Source organism: Hyperolius riggenbachi, chromosome 2 (assembly GCF_040937935.1).
Source record: "Hyperolius riggenbachi isolate aHypRig1 chromosome 2, aHypRig1.pri, whole genome shotgun sequence".
Taxonomy (NCBI): Eukaryota; Metazoa; Chordata; class Amphibia; order Anura; family Hyperoliidae; genus Hyperolius; species Hyperolius riggenbachi.
Genome location: NC_090647.1, coordinates 509,804,308 through 509,831,132, shown reverse-complemented (window position 1 = coordinate 509,831,132; position 26,825 = coordinate 509,804,308). Strand labels below are relative to the sequence as shown.

General features: G+C 44.0%; 1 protein-coding gene across 7 annotated transcripts in view; it reads right to left on the bottom strand.

Annotated features, from left to right (window-relative positions):
* The window catches only part of ROBO1 (roundabout guidance receptor 1), a 1,398,228-nt gene that overhangs the window by 354,293 nt on the left and 1,017,110 nt on the right, over positions 1–26,825 (bottom strand). For all 7 annotated transcript variants that reach the window (XM_068270495.1, XM_068270496.1, XM_068270499.1 and 4 more), the window contains one exon: positions 23,827–24,153. In XM_068270495.1, the coding sequence (XP_068126596.1) occupies positions 23,827–24,153 (327 nt within the window). The remainder of the gene's footprint in view (positions 1–23,826; positions 24,154–26,825) is intronic.

Below are 26,825 nucleotides of genomic sequence, written 5' to 3'. Positions count from 1 at the left end.
CCCTGGCTTATGCCTAGGGCAACAGCAGTAATGGGATAGCCTTTAAAGACTGAGTTCAGACGAAAATACTTCAGGATTAGCTCTTTATATGTTCTAGGGCAGGCCAGCTGTTAAAAGGGTATAGGTGATGTTTTTCTTACTTCTCATATATATTATCAGTTACTAATTATGATAACATGGGTAAAAGTGAAATTTTACAATTACTTTTTTTTATATATACCGTCTGCAACCACTGTGAGGAGCTACTGAGTGGTCCAGATCAGAGAAGATCAACGAGACAGGCCAGAACTATGTGCATCTCATTGAAATTCTTTAGTCCTGTTAAGTTATTAATGGAATTATCTACAAGCCACAGTGTGATGCAATTATGACCCCTGACCACCATGAGGTATACAGCTATTTTGGAATCAAGTGTACATCACGTGGTATGCCATCAGTAGGGGTCAACAAAGAATTTATCCTATAGGAAGCAGCACATGATCAATTTGTTCATGTACTCAACTGGAACCAGAGGACATACGGTACATCTAGTTTGTACGCTATTATATATTAAATTGTTTAAAACTTAAAGGTAGAGTCAAACACCTGTCAAACTCCTGTCCTAATCTATCCTCTCACACTAACCTTCCTATCGTTACACCTAACATTAACCCTACTACTACTGCTACACATAACCCTCCTACTATGGCGACACCTAACACTAAACCTCCTACTACCGCACAACTAACAAAACTCTCCTCCTACCACTACACCTAACACTAGCCCTCCTATTACCACTGCACACAACACTAACCTTCCAGTCACTACGCCTACTACGCTTAACACTAACCTACTAAACGTAACAGTAACCTTCACACTACTATGGTTGTGCCACTTACATATTGTTGCTCTTGCCAAACCTCATTACCATTGTGCTGCCACGCCCGTTTGCAAGTGCCAAATCGGCACCAAATAGACGCAATACTACATTGCAGCCTATGGTAGAGCCATGTTGCGAAGTGTGCATTTCTAATCAATCGGTTTGAAGCAGAGGGGATTTTTCATCAAATGATCCTGACCAGCCGACCAGCCAATCAGCAGAGACTTTCAAAATGATACATGCTACTCCAGTGTTTCTTCTATAGAATAAATTAGGCAAAAGAAAGATTGTTACTCTCTAATCTTCAAACCTTCACCTGATGATCATAAAAGGGCTGGTCGTGACTGGAGGTTACCGGGAAGTGAGTCTACGCTCCCTGAAACCACGACCCCTATTTTATAGCAGTGGAAACAGAAATACAGAGTAACCATGGAGTATAATTGACCCCTACACTAATCCACTGTGTGATTTTACGTCACAAAGGGATTGACTGACCAACCAAAGACTACTAGGTCCCCTGTGAGTTGGCCAACCAATTCTTCTTCACCAAATTCTTCAGAAATTAAACTGCAACTTGTAAATCCTAAAACCGCTATAAAGACACTGACTGACATTTCACACGTTGTGCAGACAAGAAGGAATACATCACCATTATATCCCTGCTACCACCACCATTGACTTGTCAAGCGATAACCACAAATTCAATAGCGGCATACAGAAGACATGAACATAACACAGCAATCAATAGACTGATCCCTTCCTACTAATTAGCTCCTGGGCTCCTACAGGCAGGGGGATTATTGGAAAGACTTGTTCTGCATTGTGGAAGGCTTAATTGGATTAGGGTATTTTGGTTAATAATTTGTGTTATTTATATACTCTGTCTAGGAAGCCATAACTAAGTTTGAAGTATATATCAGCATATCTCAGGGAGCTTATCTGAGGCTCACCACTCATAATACAGTCTGGCGGTGATAAGAGCAGGCTATATTGTCGGAATTATGCATTCTTTTCTTTGTGATATGAGAAATATTACCAGATCATATTCCACGCTTGTTCAGAGAACCAGCCGAACCTGCTACGCTTTCCAGCAGAGATCATGACATAAGTGATACACAATTGAATACATATGAAAAGAAATTCTCTTTTTCGAAATAGATATTCACAATCTGCCCTGTACTCAATCTTTATAAGGGATGTGATGTCACCATGGTAATAAAAATACTGTCTACTCATATACCGTCCTATCATTTTCGCTGAAAATGCAAGGAAAGTTCTGTTAATATGCTAAGCAGTCAGTGGGCCAATGTGTAGGCTTAGAGCTGATGGCTATTCATTATGCCACTCTAAATATTTTATTTAATGTAGTTTTTTTTTGCACTTTCATATTTGCACTCTGGCACTGAGCACTTTTCTCCTGACGAAGCCCCCGTTTTGAGGGAGCAAAACATGTTGGGTTTTTGTAAGGTGGATTAATCTGTGTCAACAAGATTAAACGTTTTCCATCTCCAGCCTAATAGACAGATGCTGTGGATGTACGTCCTCATCTATGGTGAACCCTCATCATGTGTTGTTAGTCACTATTCACTTTACTATTAGTCTTAGAGCATGTGGTTTTAAAAGATACCACAACTGACATGTGGCATAATGAGATAGACATGTGTATGTACAGTGCCTAGCACACAAATAACTATGCTGTGTTCCTTTTTTTCTTTCTCTGCCTGAAATAGGTAAATATCATGTATGTAAGTGGCTGACTCAGTCCTGACTCAGACAGGAAGTGACTACAGTGTGACCCTCACTGATAAGAACTTCCCCCTTTTTTATCTCTTTCTTGCTCTCAGAAGCCATTTTCTGCTAGGAAAGTGTTTTATAGTTGGAATTTCTTATCAGTGAAGGTCACACTGTAGTCACTTCCTGTCTGAGTCAGGACTGAGTCAGCCACTTACATACCTGATATTTACCTCTTTCAGGCAGAGAAAGAAAAAAAGGAACACAGCATAGTTATTTGTGTGCTAGGCACTGTACATACCCATGTCTATCTCATTCTGCCACATGTCAGTTGTGGTATCCTTTAAGGATTTTTCTATTAAAGGTTTTAACAAATTTACGGATCCCCATCAACAAGGTTAAAAATAAATATATTATATAGAAGTCAGTATTGTGTTTTTTAGGCTCCACAGATGAGCTGTTGAGGGTTATACAGGGATATACCAATTCCTGCCTCCAGCCTTTAGGTGTCACTGTTACATTATCTAACCTGTGCGGCAAATCATATTTTTTTCTAGTCTTCTTGTAGTTGTTCACTCTGGCTTTTTCTGCTAATAGCTGCCTAAATAATTTTGGCTAATAAGCCTTTCCGAATGACTTGGATCTCTTAACTACAATACAACAACAAACTGAAGAATATAAAATGGCCCCATACCTGGAAAAGCTCCAAAACTCTCAAGAGAGGAAAATCCTGAGTGTCTACAAATTGAGTGCTCACCACCTCGAAATAGAGTCTGGGAGACACAGACAGAAGTACAAACCCAGGGAGGAGAGACTATGCCAACACTGTGAGCAGAAGACCCTTGAGGATGAAAGCCACTTCCTATTGCACTGCCCCAAATATACCGCAACCAGGGACACTTACTTTAAGAAATTGTTGGAACTATTCCCAGACTTTCTCACATTAGAAGATGAGAGAAAATATATCCTACTGGGAGAAGAGGAATCCACAGTGACAATCGCTGTGCGCTATGTCACAGCATGTCACATACTGAGAGGAGCATAACGAAACTGTAAACCTAACAAAATGTCCACATACTGCTTAGCCATTGTCCTCCTACCCCACCCCCTTTCCATGTCCCCCTTTTCCCCTTGCTTTGGCAATACCTGTAATGAATCTTGGTCATGCCAATAAAGCTATCTTTGATTTGATTTGATTTGGCAAGTATAGCAGGAAGAATTTGTGTTGGACAGACATTCACCATAAATGGTCCTGATTCACATTAAATACAAATCGCGGTAAGGAGATCTCATCACTACTGCATTTAATTTTAAAAAGAATTGCCGAACCCTGAATTAAGTGTTCCCCCAGTTGCTTAGACTTGGAGGGGGAATAGTATTTTATGCCACCAGGAATTTCAGCATCAGCAGGGCAAGCTGTCATTTGGTTCACCCTGTGCCCAGCTAAGTGGACTGGAGATGTACTCATACGGAAGAGTTTAGGGACCTACAGTTGCAACAATAGGCAATTATCCCAGACCCAGATTGCCACCTATAACTCCCATGTAGTTGATCTAATCAAGAATGGCCCAGTTTGGCAGCTAACAGGCCTAGCATATAGAACCTTGGCAGACCACAATGCTATTAACCTTTGTGCTTTTTTGGCCGGTTGCTCAATTTTACTGAACTGTATTATGCTTCTTTTTGTGACAATTTGTACTTTTGCATGTCCACTGCTTTACATTTGAACTTTTTGCATAGGACTGTAATTGCCTATAATACTTTAATAAACCTTGAAGGTTGTTGGAGAAAAAAAAACTGTCCAAAAGTCACTCAAGACAATTCCTAGAAAGTCTATGCGCCTATAAAAATGGTTGTGTGTCATAATTTAGTCCATCACCTACCTGTATTATTTGGCTCTCTCATGGGCTGGTGACTCAGATGTAACCTCAGCCAAGCAGCCTCTCATCTCCTAGCTTTAATTACCATGAGATAAAGCAGGAACTGAGTAAACTGAAAGTGAACTCTGCTGATTTTCAAACAATATTTAGAAATATGTACCGTAGATTATTTTAAAGGACAGCCACAGGCAGCCAGCGAATCTGTTCAGCAAACTGCTGCCTAAAAATAATGCAGATATTCTTAAAACAGAGCCCTGAGCAAAAATTTGATGAAGATGTGAAGTACTGTTATATACAGTAGTGTATTGGTTATCTTGGCACTAACAAGGATCAGCTGATGCTGGATAAGTGGGCTTTCTGGTTGCTTGAAACTCAATGTAAAAATAGGCCTCGCTAATACAGTACTATACCCCACTCTATATACATATTATGAAGTCTGTATTCAATATTAAAATACAGTGAATTAAAGTATAGTAACCTTGGGGGAATTGTGGAATCCAGTCCTGCACACAAACAGCTTAAAGTAAGCCTGAGATGAGGACTGTGCTCTCGTTACAGAGAGCGCTCTGCGCCTGCGCCTTCACCTCAAAACCTTTAATTGTTAAAAATGTTTGGGAGGCGGTGGTGGACCAGCCCACCCAAAACAGACATGATGCCAGGGCTGTGGAGTCGGAGTCGAGGTCTAAGCAATTTTGGGCACCTGGAGTCAGAGTTGGAGTCGGAGTCGTGGTTTCAGAAACTGAGGAGTCGGAGTCGGGAGTCGGAGTCGCATGATTTTTGTTCAAAATCCACAGCCCTGTTAAGTATTAGACTAAGGAGTCGGAGTCGAGGAGTCGGAGTCTGAGCAATTTTGGGTACCCGGAGTCGGAGTTGGAGTAGTGATTTCAGAAACTGAGTAGTCGGAGTCGGAAGATTTTTGTACCGACTCCACAGCCCTGCATGATGCTGTCGATTAATATAACAAATTTATTTGCATACTCCTAGAAACAACTGGCAACGCGTTTCACAGTTGTTTCTAGGAGTATGCGCATACATTTGCTATTACATTAATCGACAGCATCGTGTCTGTTTTGGGTGGGCTGGTCCACCACCGCGTCCAGAACATTTTTAACAATTTTAGTGAATTTTATCCTTTTGGCACCTCTGTACATTTCTACAATATAAGAAGTCCACCCCTGGGGGAGGGGTGATACTCCCTCTTTTTCTCCTATCCACAGAGACAGACATCTTAGTCCTGAGTGGGGACAGGCCTAAACTCCTCACCTGCCTCAACAGTGGTTACCTTAGCGGTAACCCGGGTTTGTAAGAATAAATACTTCCGATTCACATTTTCTCCTCTTTTCCAACACATACTACACTATATTGGGCTCTCGGTTTTCTGTCTCAAAACCTATGGGGACAGAGCCTTCTGTCATGCTGCCCTTACATTTTGGAACTTCCTGCCACACCCAAACCAAAAATAGCAAGTGAATTGAATTGAAGCTATTGAAAAGCCCCGTAACACATACAAGTGAAATGTTCAACAGCTACATATCTTGCAGAAAGTGTGTTGTGTGGTGCTAGATATTGGAAAGGAGGGGGGGGGGGGTCAGTGGGCGCCTGTGGTGTGCAAATGACCATTTTGCAGAGGTATTCCTTGCTTCTTCTGAGGCTAGTGCACCAAAACTGAACAGTCACCTGCTTAGTCTGGCATTCATGAACACCTGACTATTTCCTCTGTAACACAGTCTGGCTTGTAACCCTGTGTTGATCTGAGATATATCTATGCGAAGTAATCCTTTAAATATTCTATGCAGCTCAGAGGCTGGTTTTCTTCCTGGTGTCTTGGAATGACATAAACATCCGTGGATCGACGCTTGTACGTAATGTAGAGTACAAAGCAGCTGTAGCTGTAAACATGACAGAATAGAGAACATGGCTCACTGCATCGAAGCAGCACACAATCTGATGACTATGCATCCTCCTCACATCATACAGTACATGCTCACTATGACTATTTATGACTAAGCAATAAGAAAAGGGATCTGGATAAGATGTGGTCCGGAGATGATGCCAATAAGAACCGCAAGGGAATAATCTACGGCTTTAATGATGGCTAAGTAACGGTTACTCATAGATACTTTCTTTCATTCAATTATTATAGGGCACAACATCTTGTAAATTGTAATCTCCATCTGGGATCGGCCACAAGACCTTTTCTGACCTAACTGAGTCACCGTCTACGAGCCAGCTGTATCCGGGATGAGGAAATGAAAGGACAACGAGGTTTAAGGGATAAGTGCACTTTCAATGTTCCCCTAACAAGTCAGGGAAATCTTGCTGACGGTTGTACCGCAATGGTATTGTTATGTATCTTTATAGTATGGACATCTTCCGTACTGCTTTGCAAAGTACACAGTCATGTCGCCAAGGGGTTGATTCTCAAAACCTATCTCACCTCACCTTATCTCGAACACAGTCAATCCAGCGCAGGAGACTTGGGTGCGGCCGGCGCCACCATAGGCCATAATAGGAATCACAGCTATAGCAGCACACAGGGAGTAACTTCGGGGCCGTCAGAAGCCGGAGCTGAAGTTACTTTTAAAACACAATAATTCGGCCTCCAGCAATTGCTGGAAGCCGAATTATTTCATTCTTCACCATCCATGGCGGCCTGGAGGGGGAATAGTATTTTACACGGCCGGGAACTTGTGCAGCAGCAGGATCAGCCATATACCGGCTGTATCCTGATCCCAAGTCTCCCACGGCGATTCCTCTCGTACGCACCTTATCTTACACTTATGGTGAAAAGAAAAAGAGAGGCTGAATAAGAAATTCACGTTTTTTATTTTTTGTCTGAATTATCCAGAGGTTTCCGTTTGGGGCACTTTTTTTCCCTTTAACTGGCTTCCATTACAGCTCTTGTAATTTATAAAAGGAATAAATTGCAATTCTAATCTCTACCAAGAGGCAACTTCATTGGCACTCCATAAAGTTTTACTTAAAGAGGAACTGTAACTCAGGATTATTCTTCATCCCAATCAGTAGCTGATACCGCCTTTCCCATGAAAGATCTTTATCTTTTCTCGAATAGATCATCAGAGGGCTCTGTATGGCTGATATTGTGGTGAAACCCCTCCCACCGTGTGATGTCATGACCATGGTCCTGACAATCTCCTGTCTGTGAACCTTGTTGCATTGTGGGAAATAACGGCTTTTTCCGACTGCCAAGTAAGCAATATGTGTTCCTCTGTGCATAGAACATTCTGCACAGATCACCAGGCAGAACTAAAGAGGTCACCATCACCGGTGATAAATGTCAGAATGTAAACCAACGAGAGAAAGGCTTTTACAATGGGCAAACACTGACTAAATAATTTTTTAAGCAGGGCTGTGAAGTCGGAGTTGGAGTCAGGGCAATTTTGGGCACCCAGAGTCGGAGTCGTGGTTTCATAAACTGAGGAATCGGAGTCAGGAGTCGGATGATTTTTGTACAAAACCCACAGCCATGTTAAATATTAGACTAAGGAGTCGGAGTCGAGGAGTCGGAGTAATTTTGGTTACCCGGAGTCTGAGTCGTGGTTTCATAAACGTCGGAGTCGGAGTTGGAGTCAGAAGATTTTTGTACCGACTCCACAGCCCTGGTTTAAAGGAGTATTGTAAACAAATAAGAAATTTCATTCATTATGTTATTTTTACCGCAGGTCCTCTTTAAAGCTGCAGTTACTGAGACACGCTGTATAAGTGGTAAAAACTGTACATTATAAGTGAAAATGATTGCGTTTCTCCAGCCAAGGAGCTAATATGAAGTTTATATTTGTGTGCTGATTTCTGCTTTCTCCTGTCATGCTCACGCACCCTTGTGCATTTACAGAGTGTGTTGATCAGAGCTAAAAAAAGTTCAGACCAATAATATTTTCAAGATAATTATAAATATAGCCGCCTCCTCCCCCTCCCCTGGGATAGCCGTCTGCATGGAGTCATTAAGGACCTGCAGCACTCAATTTCACAAAGCTTCAAATCCTCGGATGCCTCAGTGAGCATGATTCCTCTCCTTCTGATCCATCATTTAATTAGTATACACAGGTCATATACCCAGAATGATGCCCACTCATGACAAGCTTCGCATTCACAGCCAGGAGATAATAAGACTGTCTCATGGCTCAGTGCTTGTGGCCCCGTTGGATCCTGTCTGTTCACTGACCTGACATGTGACTGTTTGTGTGCCGACTGCTGCAGGGGCCATTATCCACAGCCTAGCATGCTGGGCGCAGGACTCCCATTTAAAGAGAAATCGTGCTTCCCCTAAAGCCTGAGGGCCGCATGTCGGGGAATAGGCTCGAAAGTCTGGCAAATTACCGCACCCGGGGAGCGGGCTGTAATTTTACTACAGTTTATTACGCTAAGTATTTAGTGTGCATGGCATGCTTAGCGCTACCCATGTTACCTAGGTAACATAAGTAGCACTAGAGTATCATTACACCACTTGTATAGCACACATTACCCTAGCCTAGCAACACTTACAATTTCTAGGTAACGCAGGTCGTGCTAATTGCGCAATGCTCAGTTCAAACCTCCTTGCTGTACGCGGCTATGTTACCAGTGTTTCGTGTATATGCTCCATAGTGATTACATTTTGGGCAAAGCAGATAAATCACTTTTGCATTATTAATGTTTTATTACTTGGCTGGATGGGTTCACATAGCTGTCTTCCTGCACCAATGTCAAATGCAGCTTACCTGAGAGCAAGTCTGTAAGCTGTACAAACTCCTCCTTCTAGCCAATCATAACCCGATTGAGGTAGTCAGGGATATAAGATTTAAGGGGGGGGGGGGGGGGCAGGACAGAGGCAACAGAAAGGGGTGAGCACTGGGGGTATGTGAAGGTTATCTGTCATGTCAGTAAGGGGTTAATGCTAGGTGGACAGGTTAGACTTTTGGAAGGGTTTAACAGTGGGAGATGTTAGGGTTACGCATCAGGAAGGGGTTATTGATTGCCAGGAAAGTGGTTAGGGTTGCGTGTTAACAAAGAGTTAGGTATAAGGAAACAGATCAGGACATTTGGGGCGACACGACCCGCAGACATCTCATAGATGCCTGTGTTAAATTTTGGCAATCGGGTGCCTAGCCGGTCATTTGGGTGCCCAATGCAAGTAGTAGCCCATTGGGTATTTCATAGAAATTAAAGGTAGTATCCTATTGTAGATGCTCTGCTACAACAATCTTTAGTTTTGGCACCAAAATTAAATTAGTGTTAGCTGCTTTTAGGGGAGGTTAAGGTTAGGAATTAGGAGTGGTGTTAAGGTTAAGCACTGCCAGGGAGTGTTAGGGTTAGGCATTAGATATAGATGTTAAAGTAAACCTGAGACAGTGGAGGAGACAAAATTATATATATCTGGGGCTTTCTCCAGGCTGATCGCTCCTTCGCCGTCTTCCTGTGCTGCCTGGATCTTCTGCAATTGGCCCAGAAATTCCTCCAGTCTGGGGCATACTGCGCATGCACAGCCGGAGCCGCATGCTTGCCCTCATCGCGCTCTACACCTGTACTGTACTACACAGAATGCTCCTGCCACGAGAGCACGACTGGGGAGCACACGGCCGGGCTGCACCTGCACCATCTGGCCCTGATTGGAGGATTTTCAGGGCCAATTGTTTAAGATCCAGGCAGCGCAGGAAGACGGAGAGGGAGCAATCAGCCTAGAGGAAGCTCCAGGTATGAATAATTTTTTTCTCTCCCCCCCCCGTCTCAGGTACACTTTAAGGTTAGGCACCTTATGCAGAGGGTTAAGGTTAGGATAGGTGCTGGGTTAGCTGGTAAGTTATGCTGGGTTAGCTGGTAAGCGGCTTATCCTGGCGCCCAACTGATGCGGCACTGCTGTAACACGTACCCATAAGGAAGGATCTTTTTGGCTAAAAAGATTGGTTAGGTTTACGTTATCAATTGGGGAGAAGCAGTAACAACCTTTTTGAAAGCTCTGCCGATACTCAGCATCCAAAGACGGCAAACCCACCAGTAGCCAGACTGGCTGGGCCGATTTTGTTGGCACCATCCATCTTCAACCTGCTCTTAGTCTTTAAATGTTTTGTGATGAAGCAATACGAGAACATTCCAGTAAATGCAGCCTTTGTGTTCCCGTGTTTTATCTTCCAAGAGTAAAATGATTCTTTATTACTCCCGAAAATCCATGTAGGTTCAGCAGTCTGATTAATCAGACACAAGCCGGGGGCTTTCTTCAGATGCTGTCCTTTTAATCACATGGAGGATATCATTATCCGTCCTCGTGGTGCTGCTGGTAAGAGAACCAGCAGATGTCTGCCGGGTCAGCGGGGAATTCTCCTTCCTCTAGAGAAAACGGCTTAAATCGAGAGAGGAGCTTCCATATGCTGACTGAGCGAAGCTTAACTGGCGACGTTACAATGCTGAATTCGCTAGGAGGAGGGGAGGCCCAACGCACAGTGATGTACCGAATACCTATATACAGGGTAGACATGCGTTTAATCTAAACCTCATCTTCACACATAGGGGCTTACTTTTCTTGAGAAGAAAAAAAGTATCTTCTTAGTTCATTTCTGTGTATTACAATACTAAAGTAATCATTACTCCTCAACCTATCATACGAAGCGCTACATAAGTTGTCACCTTCTTACATTTCCTCATTAATCTCCAGATACCATACCACCCGGAACCTTCGCTCCTTCCATGAGACCCTCTTGTCTTGTACCTTGGTCAACTCCTCTCACTCCCACATCCAGGACTTCTCACGGGCATTACCTCACCTTTGGAATGCTCTTCCACAGCCTTTTTTGTCATGCTCCAAGCCTGGAAACCTTCAAGCGGTGGGATAGCAGGTGGAGGTTGGAAAGTTCATAAACTGCTAATCGGTCTAACCAAGCTGCACCTGACACTCTCAAAGGAAGTCAGTAGTGATGGTCATGTCAAACCATTGTTGCTTTACTTTTTATTTTTATCGTATTACCTGATAGCCTGGATATGCTTTATATATTTATTTTTTACCGTATTACCTGATAGCCTGGATATGCAGTGCTGACATCTAGAGACATGTGATCAGTTTGGTCAGGTGACAGATATGTAAGCCTCTGATTTGCTAGTCATGATCATGTGCTAAAGCAGTATGTGATCACAGCAAATCAGAGCTTTGCAAATCTATCAGTTGACCGAACAAATCACATGCTTCTCCACGAGTTATCCTGGACATGACCGTCTCTAGATGTCAGCACTGCAAACCCAGACGATCAGGTAATAAGAAACAAAAATGAATAAAGCAACAATGATTTGCATGCAACGGACAGAACTTACACATTGCAAATGATGATATAATCTATTAAAGTGTACCTGAGAAGAATGAAAACAAAATTATACGTACCTGGTGCTTCCTCCAGCCCCCTTCAGGCTGTTCGCTCGATCCTCTGTTAGCCAGCCCAGTAATTCCTCCAGTCGGAGTGAATCAGCGCATGCGCAGTCCGGCTAGGCGCTCTCCCCCTCTACGCTCCTGCTACCAATGGGAGCACGATAGGGGCATGTGCAGCATGCCCCGAATTAAAGGTCCGGCTAGTGGAGGATCGAGGTGGCCTGGGAGGACGGCAAGGGAGCGATCAGCCTGAAGGGGCCTGGTGGAAGCCCCAGGTACGTATAATTTTTTTCTCTGTCTCCGGTTTCCTTTATAAGCTGAGGATCAGCTAGGATTGTAATATGTGCCTCCTAACAGAGAATTCAAGATCTCAGTCCGGCCTTAGATTACATTCCTTCCGACCTCTACAACTACTGAAAATCACCACCCGCAGTTTTTCTTGCAGGTAACCTTTGAGAATGTGCTTTATAACGGCACGATCAGTTTAAATTCAAGGTTTCGTTTTTATTTCTTTACAATGTATTTATGTATACACGATGCCTCAGAAAAAACTGCGGTACCGCGGCGTGTTCAGCCACTTTACTCCTCTCCCCCTCCCGGTGTAACAGTTTCTGCTTACTCACATACTTTTAAACCCTATCCATCTCGAGAAAACTTCAAATCCACAATAGAATCTCTCTAACTACAGGCAATTATCCGCACACCAGAAGAGCCACTTTGAAGTTATGTGCCAGGCACTGAAATTGACATCTAAATTGTTATTACATCACTGTAGCTCTTTTTTTTATGTACTGTATATTCCTGCTGACTTTCGCATGTAGAAAAATGCAGACGTGAGGACTGTTGAGACAAGTCCCGTACTTGTTGGAAGAGGCGCTTGTTCCTCCGCCTCCATAAACAACATGATGTATGTGATATAAAGTACAGCGGAACATATGTAAGCCATTTCAGCCTGCCTCGGAATCTGAAGTTTGCGTAGCGAGCGGGCTCAGGGGAAGAAGCCCGAGATGCAATCTGGAAAATTATTTATTTCGGTAAACATTTTAGCAGACGTGGCTTTGATTACACGTGGTTGAGATATACGTCCGACTATGGGGAAAAGACGTTTTCCGGTATTATTACAACTCCTCTTATTTCCTTCCCCTTGTTCGATAATTATAAGACTTTAGTACAAAGAAGATTCTTTCCAAACTTCTAGCTGTGCATCCTGGTGGTAGATGAACAGTTTACAGGAGCACTATGACAAAAAAATTGTAAAATTTCAAAAAGATTTGCACACAGACCTATAAGAGTGTGTACAGGTGTCCCACAAGGTCGATTAACAATATGGCACGCTAGCTTTTTGAGTGACACCGACATGCAAATGCATTGTTTCCCTCTTGATCCTGTCTGCCAGAAATTGATCCATCATCGCCACACTGTCGACCCTCCTCCTCTTACCACGGCAACAGTACGTGGCGCTTGGCTGAAGCCAAGAGACGTATCTGTGAGGGCCCATGCCCTAGGAGTCGAGTCCCTAACCCTGGAGGCAAAAGTTATATGCGCAAATATACGTCCCTTAAACGTAACCGAGCAATCTTTTTCAACTGCCAAGAAAGTTCAATAGCACATTAAAATGCATGCCAAAAATGTGGCTCATTAATATATATAAAAAAAAAAAACTTTCATTTTACCTCATTTCTTTTTACATTTAACGGACAACTGTAGTGAGAGGGATATGGAGGCTGCCATTTTTATTTCCTTTTAAACAATACCAGTTGCCTGGTAGCTCTGCTGATCCATTAGGCTGCAATAGTTTCTGAATAACACCGGAAACAATCATGCGGCTAATCTTGTCAGATCTGACAATAATGTCAGAGACACCTTATAGGGAACCTAAACTGAGAGGGACATGGATGTTTCCTTTTAAACAATACCAGTTGCCTGTCAGTCCTGCTGATCTCTGTAACTGCAGCAGTGGCTGAATCACACACCTGAAACAAGCATGCAGCTAATCCAGTCTGACTTCAGTCAGAGCACCTGATCTGCATGCTTGTTCAGGGGCTGTGAATGAAAGTATTAGGGACACAGGATCAGCAGGAGAGTCAGGCAACTGGCATTATTTTAAAAGGAAAAATCCATATCCTTCTCCGTTTAGGTTCCCTTTAAATGCTGCATGCTGGTTTAGGGTCTTTGACTAAAAGTATTAGAGGCAGAGGATCAGCAGGACTTCCAGGCAGCTGGAATTGTTTCAAAGGAAAGAAATATGGCAGCCTCCATATCCCTCTCACCTCAGTTGTGAATTAAGGATTAATTACAGGCAGTACTTTTCTACTTCCACTGTCCACAAGCAGCAGAAAATGGAAGGCAAATAAGGACTCTTCTAATTAGACGTAATTGCCCAGAAGCTGAGATGAAACAAACCCATTCAGCATTAGAAAGAGGGGAAGAGGAGGAACACTGTGCTTCAAACAGATAAGATAAGTCACACTTGATGAACTTCATGCCAACCCTGGATAATGGCAGTGAAAAATGAAATGGGGGGGGGGGGGAATGGTTGGGTTAACTTCTCAAACATGGCAGCCCTTTCAGCTATTTGAAACCATGAGCTGCTAAGATCCTTTTCAAAGGATACCTGAGCCTAGGCAAAGCAATATAATATAAGTATAGAGGTATGTTCATGCTGGACCTACATGTCCATTCCTCTCCTCGTTCTCCCTGCTCTCCGTATGTGGATTGGTGGCCTGCCTTTGCTTGGATACTAAACAATGTGTAAATCATTATGTTTGTGGGAGGCAGCTGCACTATTGACTTAAAATTTGTCAAAAATCAAACCTCCTGGGATTTTTAGCAAAGTGTAGCGAAGAATAAAGATCATTATGCATAACACATTCCTGTAACAGTATTCATGTAATGACCTAGGCCTTGTTCCCATCACAAACTAAAGTGCACATGCAATGTATTTTTTTTCATTTGCGATTGTTCAAACTCTGGTGCTTTTCAAGTTGTTTCTACGCACCTCTTTTTTTTTTGGGGGGGGGGGGGGGGGTCATCAATGTGTTTGTGTTTTTTATTTTGTGGTAAAAAGCCTTTTCAAACAAAAATAGAATTACAGATGGCCCCCTACCTGTAAACCGGTTACTGGGAGTCTGTGTCTAAGTTGAATTTGTGTGTAAGTTATTATATGTAGGGAAACTTGGATTATTGATATACTTTCAGATAATTCTGATTCCCACCTATACTATAAACAACGTTTCTGTTGTTGTTTTCAACATGCTTTTTATATGTTTGAGTCCCCTTTCACACTTGCCTTGCAGACCTGTGTTGCGTTATGGTTTTACCGCAGGGTAACGCAAAGCAATGCAAGGCAATGGAGCCCAGCATACCTACAGTGTCGGGTTATGCCGGAAGTGCCCGACCGGCACAACCCAAAAAGCGCATTACCATCGGACTTCCGTGGCAACGGAATTAATATAAGTCAATTGGCGACTCAGAAGTTTTAGGCATGTTGGCGGCCGTGGTGGGGCGTACATGCAAGGAACAACAGGAATATGACGGGGAGACCCGGGAATCCCAGTGATGTACTGCCTGTCAAGCAGGGAGTATATCTATGGGCGAGGGGCAGCTCGGGGAGTGCATGGGGGTGTAGTGATATGCATACTTTCAGTGCCAGGGTCATATGATTGACATGTTGTGTGTTGCGGTGCAATGCGACGGGGGTGGGTATTTCCCCGCAAACGCACACTCTAGGTGTAAAACCGGCCTGGAACTACTTACAACAGTTTATGCAATACTGTAACAGGTAAAGGTGGCCACTTACAGTCCAATTTCTAGTGAAAAATCGTAAGAGCCATCGGAAATTCTGATCGGATTGGTTGTAAATAATCTCCATTGATGGGCTCAATCTATTACAAATGATTATAAAAATTGTCGTCCGATTGGATTTTGGTCAAACCAAAATTGTGTTTTTCTTGTTGGTTGTGATAGATAGGAAGCAAAGATTGGTTCGTTGATGGTGTAGTGAACGATTTTTCTTCCGATCAAAATTATCTGATCGCTCAGACGATTTTTCACTAGAAATTGGATCGTTAGTAGCCACCTTAACAACAAAAATAAGTAATAAAAAACAGTAATGTATATTTTGTGAAGACAATTTTTCTGTATGTATGAAAAGTGTAACTTGAGACATTGGTAAGTAGGGCTCTGTCTGTATAGTTTAGAGATGTTTCTACAGATCTATCCCTGGATATTCTTGAATTGCAGTTATTGTGAGACAATAACCTTGATTAATAAATAAATGTGATAATTACAATGCTGTGACAACACATGTGGCTCTGTTTATTCCTCTGCTTGCCTGTGCGTATGAGACGGGCAAGCGCTTGCACGCAGTGTACATGTGCTCCTGATAAAAAGGGAGATGAGAGGAATATTTCAGAAGCAGAGAAGGAACAGAAGACCTGGCTGGTGTCAGGAGTTGGATGTGACGAGGCTCCAGGGAAGGCCGAGGAAGCCCTTACTCATGAAGAAGGTGAAAGATGCTGAATTCATGAAATAGCATCACAGCAGGGGGGTGGCGGAGGCCACAGATGCCACAGACCAACGCATGGCAGACTCAAAACACCATACACAAAGGAATAACGTGCATACAGACTATAGGACAAAACACATGAGTCAGGGATGCAGACAAACTTCTGTCAGCACAAAAAGAAAGAACAAAAATAATAAAAAAAAAAAAAAATTAAAAAAAAATTGAAGAATGAATGTTTGACTATTTCATTATCAACACAGCAGTTCAGTTAGGCCCCTCTCACACTTAAGGGGCCCATACACTGGTCGATTTCAGCCATCAATCGATTGATCGATTGGCCGCAAATCAATGCACGATCGATCAATCGATCAATTTGCGGCTGATTTCGATCTATTTGATCTATCTGACAGGATGAAAAATAGATCGATAGCCCATAGAGTTGCATTGGATCTAATAGTGCAATAATGAATTTAGATAGATTTTCAATAGATTTCCAACGGATTTCATTCTGTTCCTAGTGTGTGGCAAGCATAAAAAAAAGATAGATTCCTGTTAGATTCGACTTGACAGGCATCTGACAGAAATCTATCTGTTGCTCGAATCTGCTGCAAATCTATAAGTGTATGGCCACCTTTATTAGAATTCACTGCGTCATGCAGAATTGTGATTTCACATTCACTTCTCATCTAATGGCGGTTTCGCACCAGCAACTAGCGTTATAGATGCGGTGCGATCAATTGATCGCATCGCACTGCAACATTAAAAGTAGGCGGCAATGTGCGGTAATCTCACTTCTGGCTGCAAGCCAAGCTATATGTGATGTTCTCTAGCGCTCAATTCCTGTGGCCGAAATAAGAATTGCACGGAAGTGTATTGAAAAAATACCCTTCCGCGCATGAAAGTATGTGTGCAGCCATTGACTTACATGACGTACATCGATGTGAAAGTAACACACTGTTGCTTTTCGCGTCATATGCAATGCTTCCGACGCATCGCATCATACCGCGTCAGGTATGAAATGCACCGCTGACTTTCATCGCTTTAGTGTTACCCTGCGGTAAAATAGGGTAACATAACACAATGAAAATGCGTTAGTGTGGAAGGGGCCTAATATATTTCAACGACATCGCGATCAAATGCAGACTGGGCTACTCTGTAAAACAAGGGCTCCTGCCCAGAATAACACACAGTTCTAGTTTACAGCCTTCCTCGACTGCTAACTCTCTAATAGTCTTCTGTTCTGGCACAAAATGCCATAAAATACAAAGTGATATCATAATACAAATAAAAACCATAGTAATGTTTAGTAATACAACAAGACAAAGAATAACAACTGCAAGTAAAAAAAAATAAAAAAATATACTTTTACAGCTCCCACTATAGACTTTCGCGGCCTAAACATATCTCGCCCAGGCTCAAGGGACAATTATCCCGCATGACGTTATAATGCTTTCATATACTGGTGTTTTGCTAGCGCCCAAAGCGTAAAATAAATCACACGCGGAAAGTTCATTTACTTGAAAAGAAAGCAGTTTCATCTGGACCCAACCCAACCTGTCCCGCTCAGTTAAGATATCAAATATTTATTACATACAAAGCATTAGACATTAATTATACCGTTGAGTTTTTCGCACTTTATGGAGATCGCGCCAGCAGGCCAGTTTAAGTTGGCTTGTGTCAGACTTATTACTACGGCATATTAAATTCACTTGACAGTTTCTAAATATGCAAGTGACTTCTGTTCCAAGCCAGCCTGATAAGATTACAGTGAAAGGCTGAATGGAAATCATTACAGACACTGGAGCCTTTTCCTGTTCCCAGCAGATCACAGACGAGCTGTCCAAAGGCCTCTCTAAGAACCCCGAGATCCGCTTGTTTGATGTTAAAGTGGTCAAAGGCGGAACTCATTTTTTGAGCTTTCGATAGAGTTGGAAAAGTCTAGAACTGAAGTTAGATTTTATTGCTGTCTGTACTCCTGATTGGATGATTCTGCATTTCTGCAGAGCCTCTTTTAGCAAGGACGTAACTAGAGGAGCTCTGGGGGGGACTGAACTACTAACCTTCCTTTCCTCCCATACAGGGGACTATACCTCCGATCAGGTGTTTTTGTGGCCACACTTGTTGTGGGTCTGAAGATCATGATGGCCACACTTGTTCTATGACCCTTGTGAGATGGGCCTCCAGGCTGTGAAGGGGACCAAGGGGAGACAAGGGAAGGGGTGTGAATACTAGAGGGCCCCATCCACAATTTCAGGGGGGGGGGGGGCATGAATTGTAGTTACTCCACTGTTTTTTAGGTTTTTATTGCTTTATATGTTTATAGGGGGAGAGTTCATTTCACTTCCTGTCTTTACCGGAAGTGGCTAGATCTCTTGAAAAGGTGTTTAGACAAAAATAGTCATTTTTAGTAGAGTGGAGACAAGATTTTACTGCTGTTTTACTTATATAATTAAAGCTACAGGGATCAAGAGATGAAGGACAGTCTCCCCAGAAGGTACAAAGACAGCAGTAAAAATACAAAAATTCTTCGAACCCCTTCCCACACTACTGGAAACAATGTGGCCATACACTAATAGACGGCCACCAGATTCAACCATCAGATAGATCCCTCTCAGATCAAATCTCGCTAGGCACAGAAATGCATTGAATATCTGTGGAGCTGGGCACTGCCTGCTGGGTCCCATAGGTCTTCTCCGCCAACGTGCCCCTCGCACCCCCCCTCCTGGGCTATACAAAGTACTGACTGCAGAGCTTACACTCACCTATCCACCGGTACGTGTCTTCTTTTCACCCCAGGCACTACTCCCTTTGTCTTCTCTACTTGGGTGCCTGGGTCACGTGATAAACACTAGAGACCGAACAGCATTTATCATGTGACACAGGTGAGCCAAGAGAGAAGAGACAGTGAGGAGTGTCTGTATGGATGGAGAGAAGACAAATGCTGTCCAATAAGTGAGTGTAAGCTCTGCTGCCAAAAGTGCACGTTGGTTATCCCATAATCAAATGTCCATAACAATGTGCTCCCGAACCACCACTGATTGAGCGATTTCTTCCTTCCGGCACAAACAACCGATTCGATCAATTGGGCATCGCTTGTGGCATTGATTTCTAGCAAATTCAATCAGAGCAATGAAATTGGGAAACAACAATAAGTGTATGGCCACCTTAAGGGATACCAGAGGCGAACAAAGTAGGAAAAAACGGTGAGTGCCCTCGGCCGGGAGCGCTCTGCGCATGCTGTAGTTGTGACATCATGCACAGTGCATTTGCGGGTACAAGATATAGGACACGTACAGCGTCTGCACATTAATGCCTGACTCCGGCGCCTAGGGAGAGTCTGACAGGGACATTTAGGTAGGATCAGAGGGGCAGAGAGGAGAATGGGGGGCATCACTTGGTTTGGCTCTGGTATCCTTTAAGTTGAACTGTCTCCTAGCATGCAGTTCTCTGCACATCCAAGGAAGAAGAGAGCGTGCTAGCAAATGAAAAGCACTAACTACCAGCAGGCATTGGTTCTCATTTGCTAGGAAGCTTTCCACTTCCTGAGACTGTTGACATTGCTATTAAATACAAATCATTTGTTAGAGTCTGGCTTTTAACGTTACAGATGTAAAGAGAGAATAAACTGAAGTGACATGAGTAGGGGTAACAGCGCTCATCTATTAGCCATATGTTATGTGAGTAAATCCCATTCTAAGCTCTTCTGATATGCTTCCGTACAAGCTAAAACGATTGTCTCAGCGCTGAGCTATGAGGCATGCTTTTCAAAATCAATTATTTATCTTGTACATATGGATACTATTAGATTTGTTGCAGTGTTCATGTGCCATAATTCATAATTATCGAGCTAAACATCCACTCAGCTCAGGAATGAATTGAAGCTGAACGAAGGGCAGAGACATTATGACGGATGTGTAAACGTGTGTAAAAGTGAGCTGGGAGAGTTGTGCCCTCTTCCATCAACTGCTTCCTTTTCTTACCTCACCCTTTGTCTGCTGAAGACAACACGCTTGTTATAAGAGGGAATTGTGGCCAGTAACACTGCTATACTGGAACGTTTCGTATACACGCGAGGTGGTCACCGGCGGAGACCAGACTCGATGTCTTGGACGCCTGATTGGGGACAAGTGCTCTAGAGACACGTTGCAAGCCTGTGTTCTGTAACTGGGAGGGGGGGGGGCGGGGCAGAGGGACGATGGAACAGTGCTAAAAGGAGCAGGAGGGGTAAGGAAGAGAACAATTGCTTAGGCCCACGCTCGGACAAAATGATCTGAAAGTTGCCAAATTACACAGGCTGAGGCACTTGTGATCTTCCTTACCCACTGGCGTAACAATCACCCTGCCCTGATGCCATCTCAGTGGTGGGGGTACCCGGAGGTGGGAGGGGGGTTCAGGAGGCAGTCCTGTATGCAGAGCAGAAATGTATACATTGCCTGCTCCCGATACCCGCGTCAACTCCACTCACTTCCTGGTTAGTTTTCAAGTGCTGTGCCACTGAACCCGCATGGTGATTGGCTGGCTGCACACGGTGCAAGGTACTTGAAAACTTACCAGGAACTGAGTGGAGGAGAGGTGTGCGCCAGCAGCAGGTAACGTATACACTGCTGCTGCGCATATTGCTCTGCAAAACAATGTACTTGACAAGGCCCACAACTCCTGGCCTGCCCCCCCCCCCCCAGTGATGGGGGGTGCCCCGCGCTGACATATCTCTGCAGAGGGGGCCCATCCAGCATATTTATTCCCCTGTCCTTACCCCTCCTGCTCCTTCATACACTGTTCCATTGTCCCTCTTCCCCCTCCATAGAACTTTTCCGGTCCTTTCTCTGTGCCCTCGGTCCACCGCTGTTGTCCCCCCTCCACTTCTCCCATTTAAGTTTTTCGACCAACTGCTTGAATACGCCTTCAGGAGTCCTTGTAAAGCTTCGGAATTACTGATGTCCCTGAGTAAATCCGAAGATGAGGGGCTCTGTACTGCGCACATGTGAGGTCATGCTCAGGCATGCATAGTCACGAGTGTTCCAGAGCCTTCCAGAAGGCGCAAAAAGGGGACAGTGGTGGACTGAGGGCACAAAAAGAGTAACAGGAATGCTCTATGGGATCCAGAGCCATCCCTCTCCAAAGGTGAGTATGTAACTATTTTTTTTAAGTCACATTCACCTTTGCTTCAAACTGACCATCCACAGGTCACTAGTAGGGATGATCAAAAAGATACAAATACTTCCGCGTTTATGCCAATTTTTTTATGCAAATATATGCAGTTTGAAAATGGAACAATTAATTTAAACCCAGGTTAAAATTGATTGGTCCATTTTCAAGATGAATATATTTGCATAAAAATGTGCATACATTTGCATCATCAACTCAGAAGTATTTGCATACCATTGATCATCCCTAGTCAATAGTAGCAAGTGTTCAATCACTCCTTATGCTAGATACACACTATTCAATTTTCTGGCAGATTTACCTGCCAGATCGATTACCGTATATACTCGCATACAAGCCGAATTTTTGACCCCCAAAAAGGGGGTCAAAAGTTGGGGGGTCGGCTTGTATGCGAGTCTTCCCTGGTGGTCTAGTGGTGGGTGGTCCGCGCCCCGCTCCCCCCCCTCTAGCTAGTATAGTGCCCCAGTATGGCTAGTAAAGTGCCCAGTTTAGCCAGTATAGTGCCCAGTTTAGCCAGTATAGTGCCCAGTTTAGCCAGTATAGTGCCCAGTTTAGCTAGTATAGTACCCAAGTATGGCTAGTAAAGTGCCCAGTTTAGCCAGTATAGTGCCCAGCATAGGTGGGTAGTGCTCCCCCCCGCTCCCCCCGCGGCCGCCGCTGCTGCTATTACCTTGTTAGACAGCGGCCGCTTCCTAATCCGCGTTCCTCTTCTTTCTCAGAGTGTATCACAGCAGCGCGCCCGGCGCTGCTGCTGTGACGATGCAGGGGGCAGGAAAGAGCGGTTCCCTTGGTAACGGCGATACAGATCCCCCCCCCTGCATCGTCACAGCAGCAGCGCCGGGCGCGCTGCTGTGATACACTCTGAGAAAGAAGAGGAACGCGGATTAGGAAGCGGCCGCTGTCTAACAAGGTAATAGCAGCAGCGGCGGCCGCGGGGGGAGCGGGGGGGAGCACTACCCACCTATGCTGGGCACTATACTGGCTAAACTGGGCACTTTACTAGCCATACTTGGGTACTATACTAGCTAAACTGGGCACTATACTGGCTAAACTGGGCACTATACTGGCTAAACTGGGCACTATACTGGCTAAACTGGGCACTTTACTAGCCATACTGGGGCACTATACTAGCTAAACTGGGCACTATACTGGCTAAACTGGGCACTTTACTAGCCATACTTGGGTACTATACTAGCTAAACTGGGCACTATACTGGCTAAACTGGGCACTATACTAACTAAACTGGGCACTTTACTAGCCATACTGGGACACTATACTAGCTAAACTGGGCACTATACTAGCTAAACTGAGGCACTACCTACCCATACTGGGCACTATACTGGCTATACTGGGCACTTTACTAGCTATACTGGGCACTATACTAGCTATACTGGACACTACCTACCTATACTGGGCACTATACTAGCTATATTGGGACACACTGGGGGGCTGCACCAATCCAGCATTTCCTACCCCCGGCTTATATGGGGGTCAATCATTTTTCCCTGTTTTTTCAGGGAAAAGTTGGGGGGTCGGCTTATATGCGGGTCGGCTTATATGCGAGTATATACGGTATTTCCAACATGTCCTATCTGAATTTCGATCGATTTTCCAATCTTTTTAAAATTGTTTTCTTCAATCGATTTCCATTCAGTTCTATGAAAATCAATCAAAAAAAGATTTAAAAACTATTGGAAAATTGAAAAATTGATCGAAATTCATATCGGACATGTTTGGAAATAATCGATCTGGCAGATAAATCTGCCGGAAAATTGTATGGTATGTCCCTAGCATAAGTCAGTAGCCGCTGGGATAGTAATGATTGTACACTTTCGACTAATCAGTCTTATCTTTACAACACAGAAGTAAAACAGGAATCTGGTGTAATGAAGGCAGAGCTCCATAAAAACAAAACATTCATTTGTGATATTTCCCATTTTTTCCACTAAGAAAACTACCAGTAGTTTTAAAGATGTATAATCAATACTAAATAAAACACTTTACATAAGTAGAATAGAAATTAGGTGAAAAAAACGACAGTCTATTTTGAAGTACGTAAATGTCGTGAAGACTGATTATAAAGGGCTAAACTGACTAACAGCTGAAAGAGTCCCTGTCACCCACTAGATAGCGGACACTAAGAACAAAAGTGAATTGTTAGCTCTTTGTTCCCTTTGGCCAGCCCTCCTTTGAACCATCGTCTGCACCACTTAAACCTATTTTTGGACACTATGCGCTAAACATAAAAAAAAATGATTTACTGAAAAACACTTAATTGTTGTAAACGGTTCCTTGTTTTTGATCCAGAACATGAAAGACGATAGATAATGTCACTTACTGGCAACTTCAAGTGATGCATTGTGACTCACGGCCTCCCCCAGATAATTCCGAGCCACGCAGACGTACACCCCTTCATCAGGCCTGCTCTTGCGTCCGTGAACAATTCGTAAAAAAAATAAAGATCCAGTCGGCAGCAGCATGCGGTAGGAGCGAGGGTCATCCTTATCCGTTTCTACCCTTTCCCCTCCTTTGTACCACTCAATGGAAGGGGCCGGCCTGCCTTCCGCTTTGCAGTTCAGTGTGGCTGGTTCACCTTTGGTTACTATGAGATCGGAGGGATGTTCCACTATGCGAGGGGGGAAATCTTCTTGTCGAAGGCGAGAACCTGGTGGACAGAAAAATACAAATGTTAAAACTTTATTAAAAATAACGCAAGAAAAATGTATCTGAAAAACAATTCTACGAGCATGTAAGGGTTCTGCATACTGGAGTTCCCACATGTTACTAAGCAGTTGCTGCTAAAGGTGACAAGACAAATAACATTTATATTGCGCTTTTCTTCAGGCGCACTCATAGCGCCAGAGCTGCAGCCACTAGGGGCGCACTCAGTAGGCAGTAGCACTGTTAGGGGGTCTTGCCCAAGGTCTCCTTACTGAACAGGAAGAGCCAGGATTTGTGTCAAAGGCAGAGCCCTTAACCCTCGCACTATCCAGCTAATACATTAGTCGTCATGTGGGCCGATCAACCTTCTGATCCAATAATTTTATTGAGTTGGAGGAGGATCAGTGCCATAACATGCAACCTGATCGATCTTTCAATCAATTTCTGACTGAAATCGGTCTGAAGGATGGATTGGGCATGGCAGAAAATCTCAGTCGCAAGGGCTTGATCAGGTTAGAGGCGGTAATGGCATTCAGTTAACCAACAGATGTGGATGTGTGTGTCCCCCTTGCCCGTATGCAGGATGTTAACCCTATGTCTGCTTCCACGAAAGCAGGACGTAGACACACTGCAGATTTATTGCAGGATTTGTATCAGCTGTAACAAATGAAAGTTTTTTTTTTGCTGTAAAGGTTATTATGCTGTTGTGTATCTTTTAGAGCAGAGAGGAAGTTCTGAGGTCAGGTTCTTTAAAGTCAATGGGAGAGAGGACCGGCTGGGAGGTTTGGGGAATAGACACACAATCCCTTTAATAGTTTACCAGTTGGCAAATATAGAAGAACCTGTTTTCTTGAATGATTTTAATTAATAATTCAGCTGCTCTATAGACTGCATGACAAGAGGTTTTAGATCAAATGTGTACAACATATACTGTATAATGGAAGGTAAGATTTATAAACTGCTTTACATTGCACTATCCACACAGTTAAATGCATGGCAGTCTAAAAAGAAGTTGTTATTTCCCACAATGCAACGAGATTCCCACCACGGTGTGAAATCAGGACCTAGGTCCTGACATCACACTGTGGGAGGGCTTTTGCCACAATATCAGCCATACAGACGTCTCTGATGATCTATTCAAGAAAAGGTAAAGATTTCTCATGGAAAATGGGGTATCAGCTACTGATTGAGATGGAGTTCAATCCTTGGTAACAGTTCTTCTTTAAGTTTAATGGTTTAAGTTTTAGGCTTCTTGCACACAGGGACGTTACAGGCGCACGTTAGTGCAGCCTGTAACGCTCCCCCACTGCACAGCAATGTAACACAAGTGGGCTGTTCACACTGCCCACGTTGCGTTACATTGTAACACAGCAAAGTGCTGCATGCTGTGCGTTCTCCGTGGCTAAGCCGCGTTAGACTGCTTGCACAAGCTCAGTCATGTTGGGGAGGAGGGGAGAGCGGCCGGGCACATGGCTAATTAATATTCACTGCACTCAGTGACGTGCAGTGTTTACTTACTGGAGCGGCCGCTCTGTGCGGCGATTGGCCGGGCGGGACCATGTGATGCCGCATGCGTCCAAGAGTACGCATCACGGCATCACGGACGTCAGAGTGAGCTGCACAACACGGCTCACTCCGACGTCCACACCAGAGAGCACTAAGCAATGCGTTAGGGGCACGTTATGTGCCCTATAACGTCCCCTAAACGCAACGTCCTGGTGTGTAACTAGCCTAATGGTATATCATTTTTAGTTCAAAGGTCTTTCTGTCTTCTGTATTTTCAAAACTACCTTTCAAAACTATTAGGGCCCATTCACCCTTAAAAGCGCAAAACGTCGGCTGTTGCAGGAGTGATTTTTCCACGATTTAACGCGGAAAAATCACTGGACACTGCAGCGATTTTTCCACGATCGCGTTTAGCGCTTTTATAGCACTGAAACGCGATTGCCGGGAAACCACCTGAAAATGGTGTAGGCTACACGTTTGCGTTTGACGATCTGCGTTAATCACTGGCGATTAAAGAAAATCGCCCAAGTGAGAACGGGCCCATAGGGTATCATTACATTAGCGCTTTAAATAGCACTAGCGCTTGAGTGTTTTGCCAAAATCGCCAGCAAAACGCTCTAGAGCAGGGGTCTCAAACTCAATTTACCTGGGGGCCGCAGGAGGCAAAGTCAGGATGAGGCTGGGCCGCATAAGGGATTTCACAAAAAAAGTCAATCAGCAGCTCCCAACCCCCCCCCAACTAGTTTGCCTATTTTACCTTATAGTTCGCTTCAGTGCTCCCATTACAAGTAATGGGAGCATCGCCGCCTCTCCCCGTGAAGGAAGAGTGAGAGGGGTGGGCAGAGGCGGCGATGCGCCGCGATTGACGTCAGGAGTGGCAGAGCTGAAGCTGAAAGCTCTGCCCCTTCCAGGAAATGCCAGCGGATTGCCCCCCCGGCGATTTGGGGGCTCTGCAGCCCTCGTTTAGTGGCGGGGATACGGCGGATTAGTAGCAAAAAGAAAGGGTCCGCTCGTGTCCTTAAATGAATCCTTTATTGTAACATATCCAAGATCAACACCAAATCACGCATCAGCAGCTGACATGTTTCAGACCTACTGGTCCTTAATCATAGCTAAAGTGAAGGTGACACAAAGTACCCATATATACCCACCCCCTGTGAGGGGGGGCGG